Source organism: Dryobates pubescens, chromosome 19 (genome assembly GCF_014839835.1).
Source record: "Dryobates pubescens isolate bDryPub1 chromosome 19, bDryPub1.pri, whole genome shotgun sequence".
Taxonomy (NCBI): domain Eukaryota; kingdom Metazoa; phylum Chordata; class Aves; order Piciformes; family Picidae; genus Dryobates; species Dryobates pubescens.
The window spans coordinates 15,104,548-15,125,800 of NC_071630.1; the positions used below are offsets into that span (position 1 = coordinate 15,104,548).

General features: G+C 40.6%; 1 protein-coding gene across 1 annotated transcript in view; it reads left to right on the forward strand.

Annotated features, from left to right (window-relative positions):
• AP1G1 (adaptor related protein complex 1 subunit gamma 1) overlaps positions 1–21,253 on the forward strand; it is a 42,805-nt gene that overhangs the window by 4,419 nt on the left and 17,133 nt on the right. The window contains exons 2-10 of the mRNA XM_054170091.1: positions 5,863–6,066; positions 10,095–10,219; positions 12,623–12,764; positions 13,970–14,066; positions 15,222–15,298; positions 19,086–19,181; positions 19,675–19,755; positions 20,000–20,098; positions 20,497–20,552. Of these exons, the coding sequence (XP_054026066.1) occupies positions 5,866–6,066; positions 10,095–10,219; positions 12,623–12,764; positions 13,970–14,066; positions 15,222–15,298; positions 19,086–19,181; positions 19,675–19,755; positions 20,000–20,098; positions 20,497–20,552 (974 nt within the window). The 5' untranslated portion in view covers positions 5,863–5,865. The remainder of the gene's footprint in view (positions 1–5,862; positions 6,067–10,094; positions 10,220–12,622; positions 12,765–13,969; positions 14,067–15,221; positions 15,299–19,085; positions 19,182–19,674; positions 19,756–19,999; positions 20,099–20,496; positions 20,553–21,253) is intronic.

Sequence of the window (21,253 nt, forward strand, 5' to 3'; positions counted from 1 at the left end):
GAGTAATACACCTTGGTTGAAGCATTTAGGCATTTTACAGGTGGGTTTTGGTACTATCAGGTGGTTCTTGTAAAGGGTTATTAGGTGAATAATCATATTTGAATATGATTGTGTTCTGAGAGAGACTTGTAGTAAAGCCTCTGTACTTTTGACATAATGGTTTGTCGAATAAAATCCTTAACTTTGAAACACAGCAAGCTTAACAAGTAAAAAACCATAAAAGGGGAGAAAATAGTGATTTAGTAGTGTAATTTAGATGAAAGTAAAATGGCTTTAATATGTTACCTTCTTTTTCCTCTTGGATAATTTAGTAGGCATGAATTGCATAAAGAAGGAATGCCCTTTTTTATTGGTTCAGGGAACACCTCATGAATAGCAGAGAGAGAATCCCTGAGCTAACACCTCTCATGCAATCTGGAGACTGGGAAATGAGCTGGAATTGTTTTTCTAAAGGAACCTAGACACCAGCCACCAGTGTCCCTGGAACTAATCCAAGTGCTGTATAACACTTTCAGAAGCTTTGATCTTCATAATAGTTTACTCCAAGTGTGGCCTTCAAACGAGAAAGGGAAACGGACTTGGTGAGGTGTGCGAATTCTTCATTCCCTCCAGATACTGTATTAACTGGTAGGCTCTTACCAGGTATTCAGGGGTCATCCCCGATTTCTAGAGCTTGTTGTTAGCAAAGAAATAGCAGAAGGACACTGCTTCTGTAAACAAGGAAAAAGGTAACTAGGAAAAATTACCTTGTTGTTAATGTGCAAAGAATAAAAACAAGTGCTTGTGAAAAATGTTAACAAATCTTGAAGAACAGGACCTGCTACTTTGAAGGAATTTCTAAGCAGCACTTAATCAGCTGAAGTTAAACTTCAGGTCTGTTATTACTAGATTATATGGTTGCACTCCCTCTGTTAGTCATCTTGTGCAATAGAATCCATTTTTGTCATGTAGAGAAATCTGTAAAATTTAACTTTTTGTGATGATTTGCTATCTGATAGCTTTGTAGTTTTCACCTGAGGCTGACTTTCTTGACCTTTCACATGGTTCATAGTGTGGATTTCAAGATTGTCTCATTTCTAGACAAATAATATAGTCTAGATGATCACTTAAGTGTTTTAATCCCTCTGAGCTCTAAATGGTTTAATCCTATTTATTCCTTTTTTGTTTGTTTGTAATTATTTACTGTTCCTTTTGATTTAGCTCTCACTTCTAACCTAGTTATTGATATGTAGCCATAATTCCTTCCTTTAGTGAAGTGTTTGGTTTTACATCAAGTCCCTGTAAGATTTTAGTACTGTAACTAGCACCCTTGGCAGAGCTGTGCTATGGTTATGCTGCCTATTATCCATACTTCAGAATACAGAATTAACCAGGTTGGAAAAGGCCAACCTATCACCCAACACCATCTAATCAACTAAACCATGGCACTAAGTACCTCATCCAGTCTCTTTTTAAACGCTTCCAGAGGTGATGACTCCACCACCTCCCTGGGCAGTCCATTCCAATGGCAAATCACTCTGTGAAGAATTTATTTCTGACATCCAGCCTAAACCTCCCCTGGTGCAGCTTGAGACTGTCCTCTCGTTCTGACACAGGTTGTCTGAGAGAAGAGACCAATCCCCACCTGGCTACAATCTCTCTTCAGGTAGTTGTAGACAGCAGTAAGGTCTCCTCTGAGCCTCCTCTTCTTCAGGCTAAGCAACCCCAGCTTCCTCAGCCTCTCCTCATAGGGCTTGTGCTCCAAACCCCACTTATATCATTAGGGAAATCATAAATACTTGCTAATAAATCATTTTCTAGGGGTTGCTGGAGCCTTCTTCCATTTTGTACTTTTTCATAGAATCATAGAACCACTTGGTTGGAAATGACCCTAAAATCATCTAATCCAACCTTAACCTAGCCTCTCCTTGTACATGACTGTTACAACATGTCCTTATGCTCCTCATCCAATCATCTTTTAAACATCTCTAGGGATGGTGACTCTACACTTCTCTGGGCAGCCTGTTCCAGTGCCCAGTGACCCTTTTGGTGAAGAAATTTTTACGAATACCCAACCTGAACCTCTCCTGGTGCAACTTGAGACCATTTTTTCCCATCCTATCAGTTGTTACTAGGGAGAAGAGGTTGGCCCCCACCTGGCTACAACCTTCTTCCAGGTAGTTGTAGAGAGCAGTGAGTTCTCCCCTCAGCTTTCTTTTCTCCAGGCTGAACAACCCCAGCTCCCTCAGCTGCTCCTCACGGAATTTGTGTTCATGACCCCTCACCTGCCTTGTTGTCCTTCTCTGGGCATGTTCCAGCACCTCAATGTGCTTTGTGTAGTGAGGGGCCCAAAACTGAACACAGTATTTGAGGTCTGGCCTCACTGCTGCCTGTTACAGGGGCACAGTCACTTCCCTGCTGCTGTGGCTGCTGTTTTCTTGATAGAGGCTGAGATGCTGTTGGCCTTCTTGGCCCCTTGAGCAGACTGCTGGCTTGTGTTCAACTGGCTGCTGACCAGTACCCCCATGTCCTTTTCTGCCAAGGTAATTTCCAACCACTTTTCCCCCGATCCCATAGTGTTGCTGTTGTACCTGCAGGATCCCAGGGCAGTCAGTATTACCTGTGCTGTATGGGTGGGACCTGAGCCAATCAGGAGGTCTCGAAGAACTGATTTGCTGGTGATGATGTGGAAGCCATGTCTGACTGTCTTTTGGATGTGACAAAGTGTCTGAGGGTTATGCTGAAAAGGAAAAACTGCTTAATGCTTTTTTTGAAGTTTTTTTTTTTGTGCTATGTGCGTAAGCTAACTTCTTGATCTATTTTCCTGTCCACATTCTTCCTCTCAGTTGATGTTCATAGTTCAATTTCTCAGTACCTCAGCATGGAAGAGAAACATTTTTATTTCTGAAATGTTCCAGTGACACCCAATGAACCATGTGCCCAGAGAGGACTCTGCTTTGTTGCCCAGTATAAGAATATGATACATAACAGAGACTTAGGCTAGAATTCTAACTGATAACCTATGTGTAAAGAAAACATATGTATAGGGGAAAAATATCTGCATTGTTTACATTCATGCTTTACATAGAAAACTTTACTGGGATTCTCATGTTCACATCTTTGAAGAATACTCTCAAACTGAAATGCCGCAAGAGCACTTAGAACTAAGAGGTACAATTAATAATACATTGCCAATAGAAAGTGAAGTTCATTAATATATCTGAAGGAACTCAAAACTTCAACTTGTAAATCTGTCACTATCTTAATCAATGCTTTGTTTACAACAAGAGTTGGTGGTAGTTTGTGTGATTCCAGTTCTCAGAAGGGCTCCTTGGGTGGATGACCCAGGAACTGTGTGGCTCTCGGCAGGTTCCTAGAAATGAGTGAAGGTCATCTGGATTATAAAATTGTGACATTTTTCATGAATCTTGGTAGAGCTCATAGCTAACATTTTTTTTATCTGCATTAGAGCGCACACAGGTTTTTAAGGGTGATCCTATTGTGAATTAGTAACTAGGCAAGGGGGTGGGGGGGAAAGTGATAGAAAAATCTGTTTGCTTTTGTCATGGGAAATGATTCTATTGAGCGGCGCTCTGCGTAGCAGTGCCACTAAGCATGTTCAGAAAGCAGTCTGGAGAAGAGGGGTTATAGTCAGGTGACAGTTTCACCCTCAAGCTGTGATACTAAGGAAGTATGCAGTAAGATGGTAAAATGAATTAATTGCCAATAAATGCAAAGCAGTGTCTGCCTTGAAAAGAAATTGCTGCAAAAATACATACCCAGTGAGAGGCTCTAAGTAAGTTGTCGCTCAAGCTGGAGGATCCTACAGCTTTCTGTAGGATCTTCATTAAAAATGTCAGCTCAACAGCAGCCAAACAGGTAGAATGAGTTTGCACATTTTGAACTGTCTCTCTACAAAGAAAACAAAAGGGGGGGAAAAAAATCTATGTGAACTCGCTGTGCACCCATTGCTTGAATACATTTTATAGTTCTGCTCTTTGTTTAAAAAAAGAAGTGGAATTTTGAGAGGTACAGAGTGATATCAAGCAATTGTGCAATGGCCTCATACAGGAAGAGATTAGAGAAGGACTCTGCTGCCTAGAATGGGAGGTATCCGAGGGGGAGGTACAATTAAAGGCTGCAAGAGCATAGGTGCTGTAAGATCAGTTAATAAGTGATGAGTACGTACTTTTCACTGTGTAATACTCTCTTTTAGTAGCCCTTACTTGATCAGAGGAATTGTGGAATTTGTTAAACTGCAAATTGTTACCATGGTTATGAATGGGAAAAAGATTGGATGCTTTCAAAAAGTGATTAGATCAATGTGTAGATCTGTGGATCTGTTCCTGTTGTGCAGGAAAATAGTCTGTGGTTCAGGAAGTCCCTTGAGTTGCAGGAAATACAGGAAGCAGGGAAGATGCTGAGGAAGATGCATTTTATCCATTTCTTTCCCTATGCACCTGGTACTTCCCTTCCTGGGTCAGGTTATTGGATGAGGTCAGCTTTATGCCTTGCCTGTCATGACAGCTGCCATCCTCTGCAGTTTCCCACTTGTTGCCTGTAATACATAAATACAGGGCAACAGATAATTAATCATGCAGTCTTCTGGTAAGACTCTCACAATTTTATTTAGATTGTTCGTGTATATGCATATTGTGTCTTGTGAACAGCCATACTTAACAGGAAATCAGGAATTACCCAAGGTATGTCGCATTAAAGGTCTGTCAGCATTGTGAAAGGCTTTGGAATACCTCATAATAGATAGATCTTAATCTCTTCTGGAATGTGTCTGGACTTAAGTGTTCTCATGTTCTTTACCCCTTCAGTATGTACTGCTTACATTTACTTGAAATGTCTGAAGCTTAACAGATGAGATTTCCACTGTATTAACATGCAAAGAAATCTTAAAGTTCATGAAGGCAGAAATCAAATACCTGATGTAAGAATTTCTTGCTAGTAAAAGAATGCTTGCTTGTGGAGGGGAAGAAAAGCCAACCCAACACATTGGGTATGAATTACTGTGCATTGAAATGCTAGAAAAATGTGTGCACAAAAAGAGGTGCTCAGACCCCAAGGAATAAGCATGTGAAGTGATTTGTGTGTGTGAGAGACTATTTTATGTAGATGGGTGCCAAACCTGGTTTATGGGAAGGATTCAAGGTGTATTAAAAAAAAAAAAGTGAGTGATTTAATATTGGGGGAAAAGAAAAAGCTGAGTATGGAATTACAGTACAAGGACAGGAGTACTGAATCTTGGAAAATAAATCACAGCTTTGTCTTTTGTCCTTCATGTTGTCCTCCATCAGAGCAGCTCTGAATTGTTCTGCCTTTATCAAGAAGGAAGTGTGTATGGGATACAACTGCTCTTAGGAAGTAGTTCAGATTGGACTGTGTCTAGTAACTGCCTCTTAGTGTGTTACAGGAGGTAGCCTTTTATTTTAGCTATCATCTGATGGTGAGTCTTCTGGTTTTGTAATTCTTCCCAATTTTCCAGCAGTGGCTTGTCAAAATCAATTTGAACCATGTGGCTTGTCTGTGTAATAGGTAATTCCAGGCTTAAAAAAAGGGGGACCTTAGGCACCTTGCAGAGTGCCATTTCTGCATGTTGAGGTAGGGAGACATGTTCACCTGCCAGCTATCTCAAAGTATAATAATACCCATTTCTAATGTTCTGGGAATGCAAATGGGAGGTACAATGAATTGCTCTGGTTTTCAGGTTTAGTTTTAACCATGCTTCTGAAGCAGTCTGTATTTTATTGATTCTTCTACTTGAAAAATTATAGAGTAAGAATTTTAAAAAGAAGTAAGAAAAGGTTAAAGCACAGGACCATTGTGAAGCCTTTAGGTACAGTACAAGGTTTACAGATCTCTTTCTTCTCCCAGAGGATGCCAGCCCCCATCAGACTACGGGAGTTGATCCGGACCATCCGGACAGCAAGAACCCAGGCAGAAGAGCGTGAGATGATCCAGAAGGAGTGTGCTGCTATCCGGTCGTCCTTCCGAGAGGAGGATAACACATACCGATGCAGAAACGTGGCAAAGTTGCTGTATATGCACATGCTGGGATACCCTGCACATTTTGGACAGGTGGGTCAGAGCTGAGTGCTTGCTGTGCACGTGCCAGTCTGCTTTGTGGGCTTTGGGCACATTGACTTGTTTGGAGCATTCCCAGCTGCAATTTTGCTGTCTGCTCTTTGGGATGTGTTGGAATCTTTCTTCATATATGGTCTGAACATGCAGTAGTTAGTTTTGATTTTGTTAGTAAGATCTACTGTTTGGAGACATATTTTGTTATAAAACTTAGTTGGTTTTTGCAAGACTGTCTGCTCCTCAGCACCCATGTGAGAAGTTGTTCTTAAACCACAGCCCATTACAAACAGTTATTTCTAGATGGGCTTAAAACATGCTGGTGGAGTTCTATGTCATGGAAATAGCAAGTGCTTCAAAGGAGGTTCTTTACCCTTTTCCTTCTAAAGCAATCTGATCTAGACAGGTAAGAGCTGGTCTCTTCCTTGGAGTAAGGCATTGGTGTTCCTTATTCCCCTTTTAGTGAGGTGACTTGGAGAATGCTGGTATGAGTTTTTTGTCTTGGCTGGTTTTGACACAGCTAAATTGTGGAAAAGGGAGGTTGGAAGATGGGAGTTCTTGATATGTAAGATGTTCTTCAAGTTGAGTTTTGCTGAGTCTTTGGGGTATGGTCTGTTTTGCTTAGAAGTCAGTAATTGTCTTGTTAGTAGTAATCTAGCTTATGCCTTCCATAAATCTAAATAAATCAATAATCAGTCAAATTGTTGTATTCCTTGAAGTAGGTTCCTGCCTTAGGAGTCTATCCATTCATTATTAGATTTACCAATCCTGAAAGGACTCGCTGAAAGAGTCAACTCAAACCACTGAAATCAAATTCCAAATAGTCATAGTGTTAGGGAGCAAGTCTGGGCTGTGCTATTGCATATAAACTACACATCCTGCTTCTACATCATTGGATTCTTCTCTTGGGGTAAGGGGGTGCTGCATAAGAGCAAGTGAAATTTGTGTATTTTCCCATTCATAATGCCTCACATGGCCAGACTCCCCAGTCTAAGAGAGAAACTTCCCATCACAAAAATTAAGACTAAGTCTCTATGAGCTGCAAGAAACAGGAAAAGTTACACAGATAAGTATAGTCTGGATTTTTTTTTTTACATTTGAATATGTTTGGAGCTATTTCATTCTTGTTATTGAAGTATTTAATCCCATATTAGACCACATGTCTAATAATTTTTAAGTTTCTGCTTTGGTCAGTAATAGCAAATTACCTCTTTGCTCTTTGTGGAAGAAGGCTAAAACAGGCTCTTCAATATCTACTGTTGCTGAAGTTGCCACTGCTCAAACAGAAGTATCTGCCCTGAGTATTTTGGGAACAGAATACCTTGTTCCATGGCCTTGGTTCTCATGTAGTTATCAGCTGCTCTTTGAGGTAGGTGAGGAAGGCTGAGCAGGCATTTTAACAAGTATTCTCCAACTGAGTAAGCTGCAGACTTTTGTATGTCCTTAGTGCTTAAAATTAGAAGAAGTCTTTCAGAAAAAAAGTGCAAATACTGTGTAGTTGGAGTAATGGCTTGTATGAGTGGGGGACCTGCTGAAGACATGTGCTGTTCCAGCTGTGGAGTCTTGTAGACAGTCCAGCACTGTAGACAGGAAATACATTTCTGAGACTGACAGAATAAATATGCTGGAAATATGTTTTGGTGAAAACAGAAAAAAGCCAGAGGCTGTGGTAGACAGTTTCTCTTAAAGATGTAGGCAGACATCTGACAGCTAACAGTGTGAATGGGGTAATGAATAATAAAAGACAATTTAGAGAAGGTATCGGAAGTAGTGAATGGTTGATCTCCTTCTTTCCAAGTCAGGAATCCTCAGCTTTGACTCAGGATATCTTACACAGAAGTAGGAGCATAAGCATCATATTTAGCTAGTGTATGTGAGATGTACTGGATGGCAAACTGGCTCTTCAGCATGTGCAAAGGCGTGTGTGCAAGTTTAGAAGTTGTCAGGCAGCCTGGGAAAATGATCAAATAACTTTGTTATTGTCATTATTTCTACTTCCCCCCACCAAAAAACCCAAAACCAACAACAACAAAAATCCTGTTTTTATGAGTTGCTTTGTCAGTATAAACTTGGGTAAGTTGTAGTTTGGCTATACACCTGTATCATACCTGGCTTTCCTAATGTATCTGTTACTGTACTGGTGTAGCAGATTTAATTGTTCATTTGAATGAAATGGATATAACGGTATCAAGATTTCTTCCACTAATTAGACCTAGTAAGAGCTTCAACTGATCATGTTTCTCAGTATTGCTGTGCATGAAGCTAGCTGGCATGTATTTGTATACAAGTGAAACAAGAACTCGTCAGCCTTTCACAGGGTGAATTTCAAACTCAAAAGTGCTAGAAATCTATCTGCTGCAGTCATTACTTCCATTCTGTTTTTTTGTAGTAGTTGTCTTCTGCCTTTGTTGGGTCTTACACTCTAGCTTAGCTGTCATCTCTTCTACATTGCGTTTTTGCAGAGTTGTGTAAGAAAGTGTCTTGTAAGCCTGGGTAACAAAATTGGTTCAGAGGTGCATTATTCTCTTGCTGAAAGCACTGGGAAGATAAGAGTTCTGTATGTAGTGTTCTGTACCTTATCCCTGCTTGATCTTGCCCATTTATGCAGGTTATCCATGTGGATGACTGATCTTATTGTTCAGAGGTGTTTCTTTATTCTAGTGTTCAGCCCCTTTAACCTAGTAGACTGAGCTCACTTTCTTTCAAACTTTTTCTTAGCAGTTTGCCACTCTGCACTAGCTGACATTCATGTGTGATACTTTCTTAGTTGTCACATAGTTTGTTGTATGTCCTGATGCTATGCAGCTGTGAGCACTCGGTAGTGTTCTAGACCATAGCATGCACCTTTGTTGTCACTTCAGCTTTAATTTTCTTACCAGTAACCTGTACAACTTTACCCTCCTGATGTTTGCTTCTTACATCTCACCCATGTCTGTTGCTCTGATCAAGCTTCCTTGTAGCTGGGGATGATGAAAGACTTCTCATGACACCCAGTATTTTTGCCTCTGCATGCCCCCTCACTTCCTTCAAAATAGATCTGTTGCAAGCTTTGACCCCTCCTTAAACTGACTGTATATGCTTACTTGCTGCCCCAGCTAATTGTCAAGCAGGCTTACAGGGTGTGTTTGAGAGGAATAGGTTTCTCACCTGTTTTGAGAAGGCATGTTGGAAGTAGATATTGATTATAATAGATGTTACCTGTTAGATAAAAGTATTTTAGTGCATAATACTAATGCCAGAATATCTGTGGTTGATGTTTTTTCAGGTGGTTTTTGTTCTGTTGGTTTTGTTTCAGTAAGAAAATGATCGTTTTAGGAAAAAAGTTCTTAATCAGCTGAGTGCAAGCAGCACCTGTGCAGGTTGTCTTAGGGTTCTCCTTTATGCTGTTGAGCACAGCTGACATTTCTGTGTGGCGAAGGAAGCTTGTAGTGGTGACAATGCTTATGATCTTAGTCTAACTTCAGGTGTTTAGATAGTTAAGTTGTGCTACTGTGCAATCTCTATCTCTGTATCTAAGGTTTACCAGGCTAGCAAGGTAGTTACAGGCCATAATAAACAAAACCTGGTTTTGACAACTTAACTTGATCCTTCTCTGGTAGGTGAATGAACCTATTCAAGCCTGGTTCAGAAGTATTCAGTATGTATCAAAAACTAAACCTATCTAGATTTCCATATCTTTACTGTTTTGTTTTTAACAGTGCATCTCTTGTCACTAAGTATATTTTACTTTTGTGATCTGGCATAACCCCATGTACCTAGTGTATTTGAGGTTATGGAAGGCCAACAGTGTCTGGCTTCTTGAAGATGCCACAGCTGCTAATGACTCTTCTGCTGTCTTGCTGGGTGCTTTGGACACGTCTTTAACTCTTTCTTCGTTTTCCATATCACCAGAATGAGAGTAAAATAGACTTTTTAAAATGCATTCTGAGAGACATAAATAAGTAAACATGAAAATTCAAATTTTCTCCTCTAGTTAAGTAGTAGTTTAAGCTAATTCTGTCTTTTTGTTCTTGTTCTTTTTTTTCCAGTTGGAGTGCCTCAAGCTCATTGCCTCTCAGAAATTCACAGACAAGCGCATTGGGTATTTAGGTGCCATGTTGCTGCTGGATGAGAGACAGGATGTCCATCTTCTTATGACCAATTGCATCAAGAAGTAAGGGTACCACCTCTCTATCCATCAACACATGCTTTGAGGTTTCAGGATCTGAAAGTACACTCCTGACAGTGGTATTTTGAGCACTTAAGCTTTTTTCCCTTGTGTTAAAGAACTACTATCTTCAATTTGTTGGGTGGTGTCGATCATACAAGGCTATTCTAGTATTGTGCTCTGTTGGAAGATCCTGCTTAGCTTCCATAAAGGGAAGAGAATACAAAACTGCCTTGGCCCTAAGAGGCATATGTGACAAATAACCCATTACAGAACTGCTGTTACAGAATGGCAGTACATGTTTCTGGACGTCATGTTAAGATAAATGAAATCAGAGAGATGAAATGACCAAGCAGCTCAGCCAGTGCAGAACAACTTCAGTTGTTGTTAAGAGCTCGCTTCTCTTTCTGTAAGTTAGTTATGCTCCAGCTTGCAGTGGCAAAGAGCCAGGCCAGCAGTAATGCAGCATCAGTAAAGGTCTATGCACCTTTTAAATATGATTGAATCAGGATGTTTCTATAACACTGTTAAAATGTAGGGTGGACTGGCCAGCTATGTCACAGTCATATCTGTTGCTGTAGCCGTGTTGTCCTGTTTGTTTGCTTGATTTCTGCTGATGAGCTCTGAAGAGTTGTCAGACTTCACGGATCAAGGCTCTGTGTCCTTCTAAGTTGGCTTAGCAGTCCTGATGAATGATTTTCCTTGGAAGCAAGGCAGCAGCTTGGGATGTGCTGTCTGGCATTTTGCTGAAGTCAGACAAGAGAGGATGGGAAATGATCTCTTTTCCCCACCCTTAACTTTTTCTCTCAGGAAAATGCTGTTAAGCTGGGGCAGATTTACATTATCGTTTAGTAGATGGCGAGTGGTGCATTTCTAACAGCACTCCTTTTCAACATGGGTGTGAACAGCTGGGTTCTAGTTGACTTATGCAGAGGGCTCCTTAGTTGTGTGTGGTGTTAGAACATAAGTATTTCTCTTTGGTTAGACTTTGGCCTCAAAGTACTTGGAAAGAAACTTGACAAAACTGCAAGCATGAAGATTGGCTGGACACGAGCCTTGGACTTTGTGTCTAGGAGAGAAGAGACATTTGGCTGTTTTTCATTGAAATGCAGTATTTGTGAGACTCTTCTGTTAGAACCACCTTGCTAGGTTAATAACTCTGTTGGTTGTTTATGCTAAAATGAGTTCTTGTGGTAGGGGTGCAATGACTTTGAACTGAAAATGGGTCAGACTGAAGCTGAGCAAAACCAGTGGGTAGCTTCCCACCACCTCAGTGGGTTGTTTATTGCTTTCTTCTTTGGCTTCTGTATCTGATACTTTGTCTTGTTTTTATCTAGACATTAAGGTGCTTGATGTATGTCATTGTCAATCTGACCTAGATTTTTGATACCAGGAAAAAAAAAAAAAAGAGCAGCCTTGTGGAGCACACACTTGCTATACAGACAACTTCAAATAGCTGCTAAGATTTGTTAATAAGGAAAAAACCCAACAACCCCACAACCCATTTCGTGGCATGCACTGTCTGTTCCTTCATCTGCATGTTTCCATAGCTGCTTGGTACTACAGCCAGAATACTGCCTTGGTTTTTCTGCACGCTGTGCGCGTCTACATACTTCTTATTTCCCCGGCTTTCCCACTATGCAGCTCCCACCTCCCAAACCAGGAAGCATATTTTGTGCTTTCAACACTGAATCCTGTGGCAAAATTAGGACCAAATAGTCTGAGGGAAAAATCATGTAGAAGTACATTTTAAAGGCTGTGGTATTGCCATGTGGAAGCGTTATTGTCTTGTACTTAAGTAGAGTCTACTCTGCTGTAAAGTGGTTTAGCTTGTGACTGACCATGTGTCACAACTTAGGCAAGTGAATAGTTAAGATTGCTGAACAAAATTCCTGTGTGGATTATTTTCAAGGTATGCAAGTGGTGGGGTTTGTGTTTTTTACTCAGAATAGAGGAGATTTTTACACAGATTTTTGTGTAGTGTTTGGTTTGTAAATGCAGAAGCAAAATTCTGACCTAGAACATGTTTAAACTGGGGGACAAACCACAGAGTCAGTTCAGGAATGCATTTCTTGTTAGGTTCTTTTCTTCATTTTACTTCACTTTAGAAGTTCTAATGGGGATTCTGTGGGGTCTTCCCTCTTGTCAGCTCAATCCTTACCTACTTACCTGTTAGTTTTAACCAAGTATTTTGTCTTTATAATTGAGGATTCTGAGCAGGAATTGTAGCAAAGACTATGGTACGTGCACTCAAAGCTGCTGTTACTCCTAAGTCATAGCTGAGAACCTGGAGGGTTCTTCCAGGCCACGTGTGCAGCTGATTAGATGACTGTAGATACAGATGCCCTTTTCCCCTTGTATGTTCGGGTTCTTGGTGCATGCTGATTGGCTTTTTTTTGTTCTTTACAGTGACCTTAATCACAGCACGCAATATGTGCAGGGGCTGGCACTCTGCACTCTTGGCTGCATGGGCTCCTCAGAAATGTGCAGAGATCTTGCAGGAGAGGTGGAAAAGCTCCTCAAAACTTCAAACTCCTATCTTAGGAAGAAGGTACTTCAGGGAACTTTTGAATGCCTTGCTATGGATTAAAACTCAAGATTGATTGGATACCTGCTAATACCTGGAATTGTAGATGGCTTGGATCACACTGGCTGAGTATTTTCCCAGTGTGCAAGACAGATAGAGGTCAAAACTCCCTGTCCTACCTATAGCAGGAATATGTGTAAGCCTCTAAAAGACAGGCCTCCAACAGGTGAGGCAGTTGTTTCTGTTTTATGCTCTCTACCTTAAGGTTACTGATGGTGATGTGAACACTTGCCCATTCACAGACATTAACCCCAAAATTCTAGTCATCAGTTTTATTTCTATATCTTCTCAGGTAAGTCCAGAGAAACTGTGATCATTGACAGTGTAGGCTGATATCTGCAGAGTTGAATGTAATGTCTTCCATTGATGGTGACGACAGCAGTATGTGACATAGGCTAAGAACCCGAAATGGGTCTCATTTCCATAGCAAGTGTATTATAACACCTGCAAAGTGTAACCACCCCTATTCTTTTACATTTATTTCATTTTTAAGTCTTGAGGAGGGTGGAGTGAGAGTGAAATTTAGCAAGAGATCCTCTGTTACTCCTTTATCTAGTGCTAGATCTTGAGACTGGAGAGAAAGAGGTACTGCTGTATTCTGGGAAGAGGCCCACTTGATTCTCAAGCAACTGCAAAGAATAGTGTCTCATGTAGCTTCTGTAGCCTAGAAGTAGTGAGCAGGTTTTTTGCAGTATATATTTCCTTTTGTAGGACCCATCACCTGCAAGAAAAAGTTATTTTGTGGGGAACGAGATAATACTCAAGGGAAAGAAAGTGAGCCATAGTATGACATATATGTAATTGTTTGCTTCCAATGCATTATCCCCTCCCTAGCAACAGGAAAACAGGCTGAAGTAGCCCTGTTAAAGGCAGAGCTGCTTTGCAGTTAATATAGCTTCTCAAGTGAGTAAGGTAAAAACCATTGTTAGTGGGAGCATTACTTTGTAGCTCAGTATGTTTCCCTTTCCCTCTCCACCTGTGGTAGTTTATTGAATTTTTCTCTGTGATGCTGTTTAGTGGTAGTTGTGATAGAGAGAAAAATGTGTTGTAAACATTCCAGGTCTTTCTGTATCATGAAATTTATGACAGTTCTCACCATTCTAGATGATCTCAAGACATGTATTGTTGTCACTACAGTGTGTACTAACAGAGCTGTTCTTTCTGTACAGGCAGCATTGTGTGCTGTTCATGTCATTAGAAAGGTGCCTGAACTCATGGAGATGTTCCTGCCAGCCACCAAAAACCTGCTGAATGAGAAGAACCATGGTAATGTCCAAGGCTCTATTTAGCAAGACACTGCCACTCTTTATGGGCTGGTGTGCTTGCCACCCTAAGATCTTTGTTTGGAAGGGACTATTTAAGGTGTATTTGTATGGTTTGTTTCTTCCCATTTCTATGCAGTGAAGGCAAATGTCATTCAGAAGAAAGGGATTTCTATCACTCTGCTAGTCAGCAAGATTTTTACATGGCATAGATGATGAAAGGAACTTTTCACTATGTTTTGATACACTTCAGAGTGAGTGGAATGGGAAAGTTTGTGATTTTTATCCTATACAGTGCCTGAAGGTACTCTGAAGTGCACTTCTTAGGGCTTCTGTTTGTGTGCCTTCTGTTAGCAAAGCACTGGAGGATTCTCTGAAATTGTTTTAGGGGGCATTCCCAGGTCTGAGAGATCTCCACTGCCATCAGGAGAGTGTCTTTCTTCAGTGCTGTTTTTCATCAGAACTACATCATAAAGCAGATTCTCACTTTAGTGGTCTTTGCAAGTTTATTCTGTTTTAATGCATTTTATTGCACAACTGCTTCTTGAAGATTATTTAAAGATAAATGCTAATGTAACGCCTTGACTAATTTGTCTCTAGCCTTGTGCTCATTTCCCCGACTCTTAGTCCTGTGGCACATTGCAGTGAATGTATGCCTTGAGAAAACATGTAGATATGCTAGGAGTTTTACAGTAAATATTTGCAGTGCTGGAAACCTATCATTTGCTGGGGTACTGAAATAGGAGAGAAGATTGGGATGCATGAAGATCCTGACACCTACAATACAATTAACAGATATTGTCCTTCTAGAGTCTTATCTTTGTATAGATTCATAGAATGGTTTGGTTTGGAGGGAAACTTAAAGATTGAGTGCACCTGTGCCTGTTATCATCTGACTGTATGTTTAGTATGCAAGTTTCTGCAGCAAAGTCCATTTTCTCTCCTCTGGCCTTTAGCTGCAGCGCGTGTGCATGAGCACAGTGCCGGCTGCTTTCCTTTGGGCAGAGGTGCAGGCACAAACATGTTTCATGATAGATACATTGGATTCAGTAATTTTTTTTTAGAATAATTTTCTGTTGTTTCCTTAGCCACATGTTTGGAGGTATTGCAATTGTTACATGGAGATACTTTTCTCTTTATTTTGCTCCCTCACCTTTAGGTGTTCTTCACACATCAGTTGTCCTCCTCACAGAGATGTGTGAAAGAAGCCCAGACATGCTTGCACACTTTAGAAAGGTAAGTGTGAACTGATAGTATTTCAGAGTTAATATTTGTGGGTTTGTTTCTGATGAGTTGGGGTTTCTTTGCTTTTTGGCTTATTGTTTTTGTGTTGTGTTTTTTTTTTACCAATGCATTCTCTTAATCTGCCTAGTAGAAGCAGTGTGCAAGTGTTTTGATAAAATCTTTACAACTGTTTGGGTGAAGAAGTCAATGATACTGTCTGCTGCTTATCCATTTAAAAAAAACCAAACAAACCAACCCACAAAAAACTACGTTAGCAATTTTGTGTTTATCTAAGCCTAGTCACCTTCAATAGGTGGTTCAGTTACAACACCAGTTTTCAGACTGTGCAGTATGAAACCCATCCTAAGGTTAGATTTAAAGTGTTGTTTTTGGCATTCCACTAAGGTTTTTTAGTAGCTAATTGCATAGTGACTTTGGAATCACAAATGTATTAAACAGAGAGACAAAGATGGAAAAAAATGAACCTTATACCAGCACTCAAATGCTTTAACTACAGCTGCACAATTTTGTAAGCACAGGTCAAAAATACCAGTGGAAGTTGTAATTCTGTAGATACCTCATCTCTTGGGCATGCTGTATTATGTCATTTTCCACTTTAAAAGTTTGAGAACCAACATCACTCTTCCTCCTCTGGTTAGGAGCGTTTCCTTCTCCCCCAACCCCAGCACAAATTTGCTCATGCTGTTTGCTGTAATTTGCTGCACAGTACTATTGCTAGATGAAAAGTTACCAATAGAAGGGCATCTGAAAACCACATGGATGGTCATTCAGATTTCTTGGGCAAAGAAGGGTAAATAGAATAATGCTGGTAGAACAGAACTGGATGGTTGTCCTCTGAAAAGTCTTAAAGGTGCTTATTTATTTGCATGTCCAGTTCACTGTTCTGCCTTGGCTTGTCTATATTATTAGGGATTTTGAACAGTACTGTATCCTTTGATGCATCTGTGCATTTTGGCCCGCTTCTTCCCTTGCTCTGGTTGTATGTGTTGAAGTAGGAATGGAAGTGAGGCTAGGGTCATCTTGGACCTAGCCATCCCTGCTACTAATTGCTCAGTTAAGATGATAGTCATGGGAAAAGAGAGGAGCTGAGGTCACACAATTTAGGTGCCAGCTACATTCTTTTCTAGCTATCTTGTAGTTGTTTATGCTGTGAATGGTATAACATGGATTCCTAATGCCTGCTTCGTCTGTTTTGTCCCTTTTGTCTGTTTGGAATCCTCCTGTGTGTTAGAATGAAAAGGTAAGAGTTAATTCTTCTAGACGGTGCATGCTTGCATTCAATCTATAGATGTTTCTTGTGAGGCAGTGCCTCTTAATTCCACATTTGTGATTGATGCCACATGCTTAGATCATTTGCACTTGTCTAATGCTTTTTGTGTGTTGGTCTTGTCTTGTCACTAAATTTCAATACCCCTGGCAGCCCTGAATCTCAGTTGTGGCCTCCTCCAAACATGAGCCTACTTTCTTTCAGCTCTCTTTCATGTGAGGAATACTTTAGGGATTTATTTATTTATTTGGTGCCTAAGCAAACTGTATCCCTGGACCTGAATCGGGGGCAGCTTTAGGCAATCCGGACAGAGGGCAGGAGAGACTGTTATTTACTCACCTGTAAGTGGCTCATTGTGCTGCAAAGAGCTACTGAGTACAGCCGCATTGATAGGACTTTTCATGGGTGTGATTTGATTACAGAAGATTGCGGGGGTGGGCCTCAACCGATCTCCACGGCTGTAATGTTTCCCTTTGTTTGTCTGTCTTCAGTGTTGGATCTCTCTTGCAAGGACAAAGAAGATGTTAATTAGGGCTCCAGGAGTGCTCCAGCAGGTCACTCCATGTTGGTTTCTTCTTCAGGGCAGATAATAGGAAATTAATGGTTCCTTTGTTTACTTTATGAAATGTACATTTTCAGAGGAGTTTGTCATTTCCAGAGAGTGAAGGTAGGAATAAAAAGAGATGATAGGGAAACTCAGCTGGTTTTCTTCCTGTACTATTCTGCAAATATCCAGGACTTTAGCCCAGAAAACACTGCCTATTTATTATGTCCACATGCAAGTGTTGTGCTCTAAGTCACATAGTGCTTTTGACACCTGCTGCTGCTGTCTATTCTAAATCTGACACACTGTCTTGGTTTGATGTTGTCAGAAGTAGCAACATGACTGTAAGCAATCTCTGATCTGGTCAAAGTTCAGTGTGAATGCAATCCCTGACCCGCAGAAGGCATCCCTGAAGGCTGGAACAGCTCATCTGAAGGACAGGAAAATGTGTTAAGTCTTAAGGTTGAATTAGTTGGGAAGGGTTTTGTATAATATTCATGCACAGAGCAATTGTCGTGCATGGAGCTGAGAGCAAGAATGATGGTGTCCTGGTGCTAGTCATGCTTCAGGAATGAGAAATACAGAGTGCAGGCATTGTAACACCTCTATCTAGTTTGTCACCTCATCTCAGCCTGTATGTGGATTATTTTAATACCAGCAGTGACAGCGATAGGAGAAACTTATGTGGAAGGAATAAAGCTTGTAGAGATCTACATCTCTATGTCGTCATCCAGGAGTGGTTTTTACAGCTCAATGAAAATGAGTCCAATTTCTGTCTTTCAATCTTAAGATTTAATTTTTTTTAATAGGGTATATTGGAAATGAGCTTCCATTTAATCTCCAAAACTCTGTTGTTACTCATAGTTGTGATGAAGGTTTTTGGAGAGAATTATTGAGTCTGCTATAGCTTGTCTGCTGCAATGATTGGCTTATTGCCACATTCTGCCCTGTACTCATTAGTTGCTCAGCATGTGTGAAATACTACAGAGAAATTCCATTATGGTTTCTCATAGCTACACTGGTAAATGAAGTTTGTGGCTAGAGATGCTCAAGATGGAGGGAGGTCACTCAAACTTTTGCAAATGTCTACTAGGTAGACAGTCTACTGGGTAGATGTCTACTAGGATAACAGTGCCTTAAGTGCTTCTGAAAGTTTTCTTACCCTGCAGACTTTGAAAGAAACGTTAAGAACAGTGTAAGTTGATACGATTTTGTGCTTCCAAATTGTGACATTGACATAGTGCTTCCATCAGTTTCTCTGCTGTTGTGCAGAACTTTTCTAACAGCAGTGAAATGAACAATTTAGTCAGTTTAGTGTTGCTGTTCTTGCTGAGACTTTTGGGATCAAGAGGAGGAGAATAGCTGATGGAGCTACTCACAAGGAAGTAGTCGTCCAACAACAGAGCCCTGGGGAAAGGCTGGAGGGAAATTAATTCTCTGCCCTGTTTGGGAAACTCATGGAGAGGAGGCAGATCACAAAGTTCTTTTTTCTAGAAGCTAAGTTGTGGAATGTGGAAGGAACTTGAAGGATTTCTTAATGTACTTTGAAAGATCAAATCTCTTGGCTGTGACTGATGCTTCGCCGGAAAGGTACACTAAAAATGTATGTGATGTAAAGCCCTCAAGCTAAGTGCTGGAGTTATACCAGTTTAATAGTTGCAGCACATCCTCTTTTCATGAGGGGAGGAATTTAAGTTGGTATTTTTCTCTCAGGTCTCAACTGCCAAGCTCTGGTAGACTTAGTATTTTAAAGATATAATATGGTGCTCAGGGCCCAGCTTAACTGTTTTTAGTTGTGCCCTAGCTAAGTTTTAGTTACTTATAGAACATCAGCTCCAGTTATGTAGGTTGAGCGTTGGGGAAGAATCCATAGACTGACTTGCTTTCAAATACAAGATTTGTTCTTGGACCTCTATTTCAAAGTGCAGAAAAACAGCATCTTAACAGGAAACCTCTCTTCTTCACAGCTTGTTCCCCAATTAGTTCGTATTCTGAAGAACCTTATCATGTCTGGATATTCACCAGAGCATGATGTGTCTGGGATCAGTGACCCCTTTCTGCAGGTAAGAACATGATGCAAGCAGTGATTGATAGCTGTAATTCTAGTACTGTGTTTGAGACAGGTGTGATGAAGTGGTTACCTCAGAGCAGCTCTGCTGATTTTAAGATTTTTGTGGCCTTGTTAGAGCTGAATGTGCAAATGCTCTGCATCAACCTTAGTGAAAGACACCTGCCTTAGTTTAAACAGCATTTTGTAGGGCCTTATGTGAAGTTGTGACAGAAAGGAAGAGATGCAACGGGGGTTGGTCTTGCAAGGCTGTGGATCGTGGGGGGAGCTCTTAACAGCTCTGGCTAATGGGGATAAAATGAACATAGCATAAGCCTGTTCATATTGGTAAAGGTCTTATTAAGGATAAGGATTTTGCTTAGGAATGGAAATCAGAAGCTTGGTTTGCTTCTCTGCCACTCTTCAGGAAGTGTGCTGGGCATTTCATGGCCCTTGTGTAAGCCACTGCCATCCAATGAGCTTTTCTTTGCCTGTCTTTTGTCAAATAGGTACGGATCCTGCGGTTACTAAGAATTCTAGGGCGAAATGATGATGATTCTAGTGAAGCAATGAATGATATACTTGCACAGGTGAGATCTGCAAGGTTGATGAGCAGCTTAAGTTTTCTCTTCTGGTTTCTTAATGTTTGGATTCAGCAGCACTTTTGAAGATACAGCTGCTTCCTCTGCTGGGCTGACAAATGAGACAAATGTTCATAGGTGTCATGGCTTGTTTGCTAGGTACTGGGCGGTTTCACTGCCGGTTCATTAGAACAGCACAAAGGGGATCAGTTCTGGATGCCTTGGAGTAACTTACTTTGTCTCTTTTCTCCAGGTTGCCACTAATACAGAAACAAGTAAAAATGTGGGAAATGCCATTCTCTATGAAACTGTGCTGACTATTATGGACATAAAATCTGAGAGTGGACTGAGAGTAAGTTACTTTTGCTATGGCCTTTTCTTTCCAGGCTTCTGTTAGAGTAATTTCTACAGAAGGTGTGAAGTAAAGTCATCTCACACATAGATAACTCTGCAGTTAGCTCTAGATAAGACTAACCTCTTCAGAAAGTGGTGATTGTTGGGTTCGTTTGTTTGGTGGGGTTTTGTTGTTGGGGGGTTGTTTGTTTGTATTTAAATAACACAAATAATAAAGAAAAACTTTCTGCAGCTTAGCTTTTCCTCTGCTTAGGCAGCTTCTAGAGTGCTTGACGTTAGTTTTAGCCAAAAGCTGCAGTAGTAGCTTTCACATGTTGCCTTTAAAATGAACTTGAAACAATGAAGATGACCAACAAAGCTTTTTTGATCACTGACCTTCCCTAACTCTTTCTGCAGGTGTTAGCCATTAACATCCTGGGCCGTTTCTTACTAAACAATGACAAAAACATTAGGTAAGTTGTATGACCTGTACTTGGCAGCACTCAGTTTAAAATGTGTGTGGTGCAGTTTCACAAAGATTATGCTGAAGCACAAATTTCCAGCAGGCCATACTTGGAAGTACTTCAGTGGGGTTAGTATGAATGTTTGCTTCTTTCTTGATGCATTCTTTTCTGTGTGAAAATCTTTACTGAGGTCCTGCCCTCTTAGTTGATGAGTTTGGATGTATGATCTGTTTCTTAACATGTGATGTGTCAGTCTAGTCAAGTTACATTTCAATAACCCATGAATATCCTGTCTTGTCGCAGCTGGTCTGCGCTGTATTCCAATCAAAGTTGGCACTGGAGATCTGTCAAATTAGGCAGAGTCTGTGGTGGTTTTTTTTTCTGATTGTGTACTGTTGTCAAAAGGAGGTTTGGTTGTGCTGTGGTCATTCTATAGCTGGACACAGAATTGCTGCAACTGCTAGAGTTAAATCCCATCTCTAGGCATTTTGATTACAAACTATGTTATAGGTAGAAGGCTCTAGCCTGGGGAATTGCAGCTTACACTGGTTGGAGTGTACAGTCTGCAGAGGTCTAATCTTTAATTGCTTTATCATTTCCAAAATCTACACGAAGACTGGACAACTGACATGAGCCTAGGAACTGGGACAGGTGCTTGTCCAGGCAGCAGGATGTTGTTAGGCATATTGCAGTTTAGTGTGGCAACTCAC